The 11345-nt window shown below is 38.1% G+C and overlaps 1 protein-coding gene across 7 annotated transcripts in view; it reads right to left on the minus strand.

Annotated features, from left to right (window-relative positions):
* LOC107680031 (neuron navigator 3) overlaps positions 1-11345 on the minus strand; it is a 152201-nt gene that overhangs the window by 5539 nt on the left and 135317 nt on the right. For 3 of the 7 annotated variants that reach the window (XM_016475788.1, XM_016475785.1, XM_016475782.1), the window contains 11 exons: positions 10933-11057; positions 9479-9499; positions 7991-8014; positions 6709-6884; positions 4567-4720; positions 3410-3596; positions 1759-1856; positions 1563-1658; positions 1309-1477; positions 559-794; positions 149-303 (listed from right to left, as the gene is read on the minus strand). In XM_016475788.1, the coding sequence (XP_016331274.1) occupies positions 149-303; positions 559-794; positions 1309-1477; positions 1563-1658; positions 1759-1856; positions 3410-3596; positions 4567-4720; positions 6709-6884; positions 7991-8014; positions 9479-9499; positions 10933-11057 (1441 nt within the window). The remainder of the gene's footprint in view (positions 1-148; positions 304-558; positions 795-1308; positions 1478-1562; positions 1659-1758; positions 1857-3409; positions 3597-4566; positions 4721-6708; positions 6885-7990; positions 8015-9478; positions 9500-10932; positions 11058-11345) is intronic. The other 4 variants (XM_016475783.1, XM_016475784.1, XM_016475787.1 and 1 more) reach the window with 4 other exon arrangements.

Consider the following 11345-nt stretch of genomic DNA (forward strand, 5'->3'; position numbering starts at 1 on the left):
AAAACGTAAAAAAAAAAAAAAAAAAAAAAAATGACCACAGATTTTTGAACAGTAGTGTATCTGCACAATATAGCAGGTCTCTCGTACCTGATTGCCTAATTAAGCAAAATAAAAAAGTTCTCAAATTTGGGATAATAGGAATAATCACCATTTGTGATATTTGCAGTTGAGGAATCCATTAAAGATGTCACTAAGGGAGCCAATATGATGGAGGTTATCCAGAATAACTACAGAGGGCAGCTCGATCTCACACTCCTCTGTGTTGCACTGCTCGGCCAGGCTTGAGAGGTACTGCCGAAGATCCTGCTTATCGCAAACACAAAGCACATGAAGTGTTACGCATCTACTGAAGACCTACTTAATTTCTATTATATAACTAATATATCAGCAATATTGATGGATGGTGTGAGTTTGAGGTGGAATTATATGTTGGTCCAACCAATAGCAGATAGGGAAAACCTTCATTAAAACCCTTATTTTTGCAATTTCATTTGTTTCCACTAGCAGCACACCTTAAAATGATTTATTTACACCCCTTCCCAGACTGGAAATATGTACCTTGCTGGATTTCTGGTCCACATTGAAGCTAGCCAGGTTAGTGTCGGTCACCACTTGACCAGTCTTGGAGATGATGTAGTAAGCTAGTTTAGTGGCTAGGAAGGATTTACCCGTTCCGCTGGGACCAGACAAGATAATTCTATGGTGCTCCATCAGCAGGTTTAAGTAGCGTTGAATGATGGGTTTAGGAATCAGTGTGTCAAACACCAGGTCATCAATGCTACCCTCCTTCACACCTACATAAACAAAAAGACATTTTCAAATTTTCACAGCACATTTGACCTCTTTTATGGACCCTACAAGAACCTTCTGAGCTTTCTCACCTTTGAGACTGACTCTGATGACGTTGTTGTCGCCCACCAGATATCCACATGGCAACAGTTCAGGAACCTCAGAGGCATGAGATCGGACCACATCCCCCATCCTGTAGCACACTATACTATCTGAATTCAGGCCCAAACTGGTCAGTGGGTCCACTCGGAACACATACTCCTAAATGCAAGCAAAATGAATCTGTTAGACCTGAAATATGGCACCTGAAACGTGTATCTAATTTTGCAAGAAGCTGAACTGGCACCTTAAACAAGCGTCGTATTACACCGTCCAACACATCCCACTTAGTCTTGCCGCTGACGCAGTCATCAATGCTACCCTCCTTCACACCTACATAAACAAAAAGACATTTTCAAATTTTCACAGCACATTTGACCTCTTTTATGGACCCTACAAGAACCTTCTGAGCTTTCTCACCTTTGAGACTGACTCTGATGACGTTGTTGTCGCCCACCAGATATCCACATGGCAACAGTTCAGGAACCTCAGAGGCATGAGATCGGACCACATCCCCCATCCTGTAGCACACTATACTATCTGAATTCAGGCCCAAACTGGTCAATGGGTCCACTCGGAACACATACTCCTAAATGCAAGCAAAATGAATCTGTTAGACCTGAAATATGGCACCTGAAACGTGCATCTAATTTTGCAAGAAGCTGAACTGGCACCTTAAACAAGCGTCGTATTACACCGTCCAACACATCCCACTTAGTCTTGCCGCTGACGCCAATGGAGCCAATCAGATACTCCTTCTTCTGCCTAGCCTAAGATGATGAGAAGATACGAAATGATGCTTGTAAGGTATTGTTTACTAGTAGTTTCATTTCAAAACAGCTGATGGAATTCAAAAAACTCTCTTAATACCTTGGTTTTGTTGGAGTCGCTGTTGATGGTGACCACTATACGGACACTCCTGCCCTCTTTGCGTAGATTGCCCTCATAGCCATCATCGAGCAGAATATCTGTGCACACAAACGCAAACTTCAAACTCACTTCGTGACAAAAATATCAACGCCTGAACAACTCAAAAGACTTCTCGCCAAATGAGTCATTAACTGTGGGGGAGCAGAACCTTTTCAGCGATGACAAATTCGGTAAGCGATGACACTAATGTTCAGCTTTGACTGTAGTTAAACGCCAACTGCTTTAAGCTTTGCTTTCTGTGGGGCTGAGCTGTTTGGTTTTAACAGGGCTTTGAATGCAGGAAGAAGGCTGTTAGTGGAGGAGTGCGGCTTTGATGGGCCGAGTACGAAGAGCTTGGTGAATGGGCGGGAGGGAGGTGCTTTGTATTCGTCTGGCACGCTGTTCTGCAGAGGGGTGATAACGTCCTTCCACCACACGCTCTAGTGCTCCTCCACACATCTCTCCATCAATTAAGCAGCCCAAAGTCCTGAGAGAGCACAAAAGTCACTACTTTTAATTAGCCGGAGCGCAGACGAGTCTTCGCCAACCCGTCCCGAGACGTGGCCATAGGCCCGGCGTTCAAATCCTCCCTTAAAGAAAAGAGGCCATTTCACTCTTCGCTGCATTCATTCTCTTCCTGCACAGCTGTGAAATGGTCTTCCACATGCCAGAGTTTTCATCATCGCCACACTAGAATCATCAATAATACAGCCATATGCAAATCTACACTGCACACTGGTGGAAAACAGACTCGTCAGTTAAAAAAAAAAACATCTACATGGACAGCTACGACGAGAAGATTATATGTATGAAGTTTGCTTGCAATGCTTTTAATTGTGACCTTATATGCCAAATAGAATCATGTCTCACAAGAAAACACTAATGCAGCACTGTTTATCATGTATTACCAAAACGTTGAGTCATAAAAAACTGCCATTTTTATGGCTCATTTATAATAATAAAGGCTAATCTGGCTTTTACACCAGTTTTTGAAATATGAGTTAAAAAGTCACTGCCTTGATGCTAGGGAGTGGCGGATGGTTGCGAGGCCATTGCTATGTGGTTTCTAAGGTGTTCTGAATGTATTTTAAAGCATTGCTATGCGGTTATAGGGTGTTTTTGAAGGTTGAAAGGTGGTTGCTTACTAGCCAAAGAGCAAAGAGTCCAGTCTTTATGATATTTTGATTCCTAGATATGGCTCCATTAATGTAACCCTTTTGGATTCTGTCAACGATTTTATCATCCACCACTAATAATTAAGATTAGTGTCAATCTGAAACCTGTTATATTGTACTTTTGTTGCATTATATGAGGTATATTAGCTTGTATACTGTAAATATCCATGTTGCATAATGTATATACTGTTATATTTGACCAGGCTAAGTATAAAGCTAATGTAATTGTTGCTATTAAAAAAGGCCATCATACTGGCATTCTAGCTACTTCCATAACAGAACAACACCTGAAGAACATCCAAAGGCTTTACAGAATCATCCAAAACAATGATTGAGCGACTAGATGTGGCTAGAGCGACATTTCGATGGTGCATACTTCAGATAAACATTGTTAGACCCAAATAACTCCACATTCAAATCATGAAGCAAAGTCTGACCTGACATAATGGTGTCTGTGATGTTGAGGTTGTTCAGCGACAGCCCCAGAGATTGCCGTGAGGATGAGGAGGACGTGCTGGAGGTTTCTGAAGGGGGACGGGCTGTTTTAGCAGGTGTGACAGCAGGTGTGGTGTTGCCGCTGGACTTCAGTCTGTCGTTCTCTGCCTTCAGCAGCTCAATTTCATTCTGCATGTAAAAAAAAAAACAGGTAATGTCAACACTACAGTGATAGTTTTGACAAATGTATGTACATTTCCCTAACTGAACAGAAACACATATGCAATTCACACACAATATTGTGACTAAAATTCACAAATCCACATTTGGTAAGGTTAAGAAGGGAAAAGTAAAAAAGTAACTTTCCCACAAACTTCAAAATTGAGTGAAATGCGCTTCTGTGACATGCTAAGTGGATTAAGACTTGCTGTCTGTTGTCGAAGTTTCTAAACGGTTTCTAAGGCTTTTAAAGACTGGGAGAAGTTAGTTTAAAGATTTCTTTAATCTTTAGATTAGTCTTGCGTGCCAGGCTCTGCAAACCGATGCTAAGGAGAAGCTCAGACAGATACTTCAAGAGTATGAACAACTCCGTCTGGGTGTTTTATCTTGGAATTAGAGCAATTTAGCCCTTTTATCAACAATTTCTCTGATCTTAGTCATTCAATCACTCTGTTACAGACTTTAAAGTGTTTGCTAGCAAACAGTTCCTTAAACAAATCAACTCTCACTGGCTCTTTCAAAAAGTATATGGGACTCCACAAACTTCTTAATGATCTCTGCTATGAGTGTTCTGTGTGGATCCTAATAGTGTACTTTTCCATAATATTAAAAGACAAATATTATTATTTTTTTATTATATACACTACTGTTCAAAAGCTTGGGGTCAGTAAGATTTTTGTTAAAGAAATGGAAATGGAAATGTTTTAATATTTCACAATATTACTGTTTTTATTTTTTATTTGAACAAATAAATCCTTGATAAGCATTAGTGACTTCTTTTAAAAACATTACAAAATCTTACTCAGATTTTCATAGATCACTGCATTGCACAAATACACTGTATACGAATTCACAAGGCATTGATATAATGTTGCAGCACTCTGGAGTGAGTCAGCATGTATGCGTGTGTGTGTGTGTGTGTGTGTGTGTGTGTACGTACCTGCATGCGGTTCATGGCTTCTCGTATCTGGTCAAGGTGGTGGGCGGAGCTTAACGCCTCCAGTCTGATATCAGTCAGCTTCAGCTCCTTCTCTCTCAGCTCGTTCTTCAGTTGGAGGATAACCTCTGCCTCAGCCTCTGTACATTCACACAATCTGCACAAACACACACCGTACAGGGAGGAGGGAGTCACAACACTGTTACACATCCAAGAGAGCTACAAAACACAGGCGGGTTTAATTCACAACAAACTCCTGGAGAATTAGACGTGGTCAGAATATTTACATACACAAACACTTTGATGCACACATATTCACACTCTTGTGTTTTTAATTTGTGAGGGGTGTTTGCTGCATTCCATTCAAAGTTGGACATAGATATTTGTTCTTGATATCTCTGAAATATGGTTCTATGTTTGAAAGATGATTTATAAGAAAGAAAATGCTTCAAAGTACATTTTTAGCATTATCTTTGTAAATCTCTTTGGGTGCATGTTCGACTGACATCATACATCTTCACACCTTGATGGAATCAGAGTTGTGAATTTCTGCATGTTTGGAATCCAGACTTTCAGTAGCATTCTATCAGGCTTTTCCAGGTAGGAAATTCCAATATTTTGAGTTGAATGGAATCCAGCTTTAGAGATCACGCATATGACCAACACAAACAGGAAGTGGCAATCCTTCATGTTGTCCAGTATTAGGCACAGGCAAATTAAGAAGTTAAAGCAACATATATAAAAAAATAACTAAATAATGTATCAAGTCTTCAAACTCAGGCAATCTCTGATTTTATTTCTAAAATATTACACATGAGTTTGACTATTTGACTATATTTATTTAGTTTTTACAAAAATGTTTTTAATAAAAGTTTCCATTATTTAGTACATCTCCCATTACAATTAGTGTGTGTCATAAAATGCTCATGTGAAATGTGACTGAAATATAGGGGAAGGGATATCTTTTGTTAACTAGCTTTGGTGATTTTAGTCACTGCCCACTCTCAACCCTTCCCAGCATGCCACACTGTGCCTGTTACCGAGATCTGTGCTTGTAGACCACATGACCGTTTGACTTTTTCTTTGGCATCCAAATGGGGGAGGACTTGCTATCGCAAAAACACTTTCTAAAGACACATGACATTGAGGAACAGGGACAGAATACAGATATGATTAAGGGAAAGGATGAAATATAAAGATGATTATCAAAAAAAGAAAGCAAGCAAAAAAAGAACCTCAACAAAACATGCAATAGAATCACTATACAATACAGTAAGTGGAAGTTACTGATGAAAAAACAAAGATTTATTTATTGGATGTGTTGTGGTCCTTTATGTGCAAGTGACGTTTGTGATTGAAATAAAACCAAAGTATATAAAAAAACATAACAAATATGCAAATGTTTATGTATGGTTTTACAAAAATGTTTTTAATAAAAGTTTCCATTATTTAGTACATCTCCCATTACAATTAGTGTGTGTCATAAAATGCTCATGTGAAATGTGACTGAAATATAGGGGAAGGGATATCTTTTGTTAACTAGCTTTGGTGATTTTAGTCACTGCCCACTCTCAACCCTTCCCAGCATGCCACACTGTGCCTGTTACCGAGATCTGTGCTTGTAGACCACATGACCGTTTGACTTTTTCTTTGGCATCCAAATGGGGGAGGACTTGCTATCGCAAAAACACTTTCTAAAGACACATGACATTGAGGAACAGGGACAGAATACAGATATGATTAAGGGAAAGGATGAAATATAAAGATGATTATCAAAAAAAGAAAGCAAGCAAAAAAAGAACCTCAACAAAACATGCAATAGAATCACTATACAATACAGTAAGTGGAAGTTACTGATGAAAAAACAAAGATTTATTTATTGGATGTGTTGTGGTCCTTTATGTGCAAGTGACGTTTGTGATTGAAATAAAACCAAAGTATATAAAAAAACATAACAAATATGCAAATGTTTATGTATGTCCCTCATTTCATAGAGGTGTCAAATACTGTATATACAGTGGTGTGAAAAAGTGTTGGCCCCTTTCCTGATTTCTTATTTTTTTGCATGTTTGTCACACTTTAATGTTTCAGATCATCAAACAAATTTAAACTTTTTCACACAACTGTATGTGTGTCTGTACTCACTCTGTGGTGAAAGGTGATGAGCGCAGTGGTTGGGTGGGGCTGGTCTGTCTGTTGGTGTGTTGTAGTTTGGGTGAAGAAGGGAGGGAGGAGTCAGTCATCTCTTCAATCTCATCATGAGATGATTGGGACTTGTTAGTCTTTTTCTTGCTGAAGGCCTGCTTAAAGGAGCTCCGCAACTGTAAGTAAACAACACAAATCAATATAATTAATATAGCCAGACAACAATCATTTCAAAACATTCTGTGGTCAGGCAGAAGAAATGGATTAATAAGATTCATAACTTGGGAGAATTATGTATCTGTACTAACTCTGGATATTCCAATAACAATTTATAACAAATTTCAGTAATATCATTAAAGGAATAATCTGGCTCACTCGCATGCTGTCAATTACCACAGAAAATAATTTACCATACAAGGAAACAACAAGGTAAAATCATTGGCTTTTCAGTCCTTCAGTCCTTTCAGTTTTGGGGTTCAATCCGATCGAGTGTTTACATGCACTCTCAATCGTATTAGAAAAGGAATAAACCACCCTCTTCAATCCGGTCGAAATTTCATTCCGATCGAGCTCAATCGGATCGATTAAGGTGTTTACATGAAGTTTTTTCAGTCCGATTGAGCCGTCAATCTGATTACAAATGGATTATTTGGTTGCATGTAAACGTAGCCAATGAAAAAAATGTGTGTACAGAAATGCACTTACAATGAAAGTCTATACAACATACAACAAGATTTCCATTGTAAGGGCATTTCTGTCAACATAGTTTTTATTTTTTACAAACTTTTCAGGATAAATTATCTTCTGCGGCAACCAAATACATGGCACAGTAGTTTTATGTAGCCTGTAATATTCCTTAAGTCTTTTCCTTTTTTCCTTTGTATTCAAATTATATATATATATATATATATATTTATATATAGAATCAATACAATCCAGAATTAAATACTAAAATATTGCATTAAATAGTGAAAGTTTTATAAAGTGTTACTATATAGATAAAGACATCACATGGGTGATTTTTGGTAAGCTTAAGATAAAGGTTAAAAAATATGGTTGATTGTAACATTTTGGGAGGGTAGATAATGGCTTGCTTGTATAATTGTCTGAGCAGAACTAATTAAGCAGCAGAAACATACTGGCAGTCAGTGGGACTGGGGATGCTGGTGGCATGCAAACGTTTCTATGGAAACGCTTAGGATTTGGGGGGATGGGGGCAGTTAAGGGGGTAAGGTTATCAGAGGCAATCGGCCGCAGTGATGCGGGACGAGGAAACACTGACCTGGGCGGGGATGGAATCAGCCACCTATGGACAAAACACACTTACTGTTACCACTGACTGAAACGTGCACCGCTGGACCAGAATATTCAGACACAGTGGCATCATTTATTCATTGTTCATTTGATTAGCTCTGAATGATTCATGGAGGCTGTGCCTGTCAGTATGGAACTAGATAATTCCACATAACAGCATTCCACAGGAAACCTATGTCCCCTACATCATTTGAGATCAGTGTGCTCAACAATAAGGATTTTTTTCTGACCTGGTCAGGCCAGTAGCTCTGACTGTACTTGCTCAGCTAGTTTTCTATGTATTTTTACGTGTTTGTAATTAAGCATTTTCTTCTTTTGTTCATATACACACAAATAACATATATTACATATTAAATATGTATTAATATGTTTAATTAAAACTATAATATATTATATATTTAAAAAAACTAATTACGAGGGAATGTAAGATGTAATGACAATTAGGTATACTGCAATATCAGCAAAGTATTTCTATGTGTTAGAACACAAATATATAATATTCATTCAACTTTTTTCAGTTTTTTTAATACAATAAAATGTGTGCATACATGCATAACATTTAATATAATATATTTGTCATATATTTGAATTAATATATGTAGTATACACAAGAAATGTAAACAATGTAAAATTACAACGCAAGACTAGACTGCGTTACATTTTATTTTTAGTAATCTAGATTTTAGTATTTTTTATATGTCTGAAAAAATATATATTTTTCATTAAACATTTCCATATATCTATATTAAATGATTTTTCATAAGATAACTCTCTCACAATGTATCCTTATTGTTAAGCCCTGCTATGAGTATATTGTTTCACAACCTTTGTCGCACTCACTTTCTTTTTAGTTTGCTTTCTCACTGTCTTTCACCTTTAAGCAGCATTTCCAGCCTGTTTGACTCTAGAGACCACACTGCCTCAATTATGCAGATGAATAATTAATGGGCGCATAAATAAAGAGGTGATTTGTATTTATGAGCTCAGTTTGAGCTCTGCTCTCATTACAAGAGTCCAGGGCAGCTTGAGGAAAAGTAGCCATAACTGCTGCACACAATGCCAATGTTATTTTTCAAACAGCTGTTTACCTCAAGTGCTCTTGACTTAATGCACACCCTAAATGAGAAGAAACAACAGCCCGCTAGCGTTAGGAGATAATAAATCTGTAAAATAACTGCGAACTAGAACAGCTGACTACGAGTAAAACATGCACAATTGCATCTTAATAACATACGTAAATATATCACCAGTAATGACTGCAACTTGAGCAAAAAGATGTTCTTAATTTGTGCATTCCTCAAAAGAAGATATAAAGATTGGTTTTCTAAAGGGTAAGCACCAAAGGGTGAGCAAGTTTAGGGTTTTGAAGGGCCAGTGATGGGGAAAAAAAGTTGGACGAGCATGTCGGATCCTCCATAAGGGCATGCAGGAGAGTTTGAGGATGTGTTATAGTCACCTTGTGTCCTTTATCCTTGCCCTGGTGGTGTGGTGAGAAAGTGAGAGACAGAGAAAGTGTGAGAGAGAGTGTGAAAGAGGGAGAGACAGCCGGAAGGGGGTGAAATGACAGAAATGTACGTGCTACATGTAGTTAATGTTCCCAAAGTCGAAACTGAGAGAGCAGATGCCACTACTAGAATGATGACTGAATTAACCACTTCATAGTAAAAGAATTTGAGAAAAGCCTTAAAATATGTGATAAAGACACATTTTTCTACTCTTTTGTTTCCTCAATGTTAGTCAAGATTTCAAAAACAGTTGCTAAATACCTAAAATGTGTTAATATATAGACATAGGTCGCAACATTATAACTGTGATGGTTTTACATAAATTTGGTCATTTATGGAGTATTTGCCCAAAAAAGTATTTGGACACTTAAGGCACACTTAAAAATTAATGAACATCATGACATAATAACAAAATATATGAATGATTACATAATAAGTATATTAAAAAATAGTGATTATTTTACAGATAAGAAAATCACATCTTTATGTAAAACAACTCTTTTTCTCTCTAAAAAAAGAGAGACATTTTTCATTAAACATTTTTATTTTATATTTGTATAATAAATTATATTTATATTATATTATATTATATTATAAATCATTAAATATCTGTTCAAAATAAATTTATGGAAAATGTCTGCTTATAAAACCTTAAGGTCACTAAAATAACGTCTCGGTTACGTATGGTAACCCTCGTTCCCTGAAGGAGGGAACCGTCTGCAAAGGCTCAAATGGGCCCTGCTGTAGTGCTGTGAGCGCTAGAGTCAGGTCCCAAGAGGGTATTAGAGGGGGGCCGTGGAGGATTTAGCCTTCACGCCCCCTTAATTGGAAACTGACGACCAGGTCATGCTTCCCCAGCGACCTCACTTCTACGGGGTCGTGGTTAGCAGCGATTGCAGCGACAAAAACTTTAAGGGTGGAGGGAGACAGCCTTCGCTCCAACCCTTGCTGCAAAAAGGACAGCACAACTGTGATCAGCGGCAGCTGGATGCAATAATCGCATGCAATAATCGCATGCCAATGTGCGTTGGCTCGTTTAGTTTACACTCGAAGTAGATTGGTCTCTCTAAGCGAGATCCCAATTTCGTCGGTCATCCGGAACCTTCAAAGGGAACCTGGACACCAGTTCATTGCAAAAATGATGCTGGAAATTTAGTTTTGAGTAAAGTTCTAGCAAAATTTGTTATATATTTATATATTTTGTTATAGTGACGTTAATATATTTTAATATATATATATATATAAGTCTCACTTATGTGTCCACATAATTTTGAGGGCAACTTAAGTTCATCAAAATCTTTTTTTTTATTTTTTTATTCTGTGCTCTTTCATCACAGTTGTAGTCATCATTCTAACCGTGGATGAGCCTTGTGGTGTGAAGATGAAGCTTTGTGAAGTGACTCACCCAGCTTTTCTTCTTTTTCTTCTTGTCGTCTGCATCTTTAGCGCTACCCATACTGGAGTGGTTGGCTGCACTGTTAATACTGGACATGCTTTCTGACGAGTGCTGTCGACGGATCCTCAGGTCTGCTACACACACACAAACACACACACAAAACGGTCAATGCATAATAAACATTTTTGTGAATTACAGTGAGGCACTTACAATGGAAGTGAATATGGCCGATTTTAAGAGCAGAAAACGTCTCTAGGTTACGTATGTAACCATGGTTCCCCGAGGGAACGAGACGCTGCGTCGAAGTCGCTCTGGGAACGCCCTTGCGTGACCGCGTTCTGAAGCACGTGTCAAATCAGTCCAATGGAGTAGCGAGACGTCACGAGCGGGGTGACGTAAGCACCAGAAAGTATAAAAGCGCA

Source organism: Sinocyclocheilus anshuiensis, unplaced genomic scaffold (assembly GCF_001515605.1).
Source record: "Sinocyclocheilus anshuiensis isolate Anshui unplaced genomic scaffold, SAMN03320099.WGS_v1.1 scaffold200, whole genome shotgun sequence".
Taxonomy (NCBI): Eukaryota; Metazoa; Chordata; class Actinopteri; order Cypriniformes; family Cyprinidae; genus Sinocyclocheilus; species Sinocyclocheilus anshuiensis.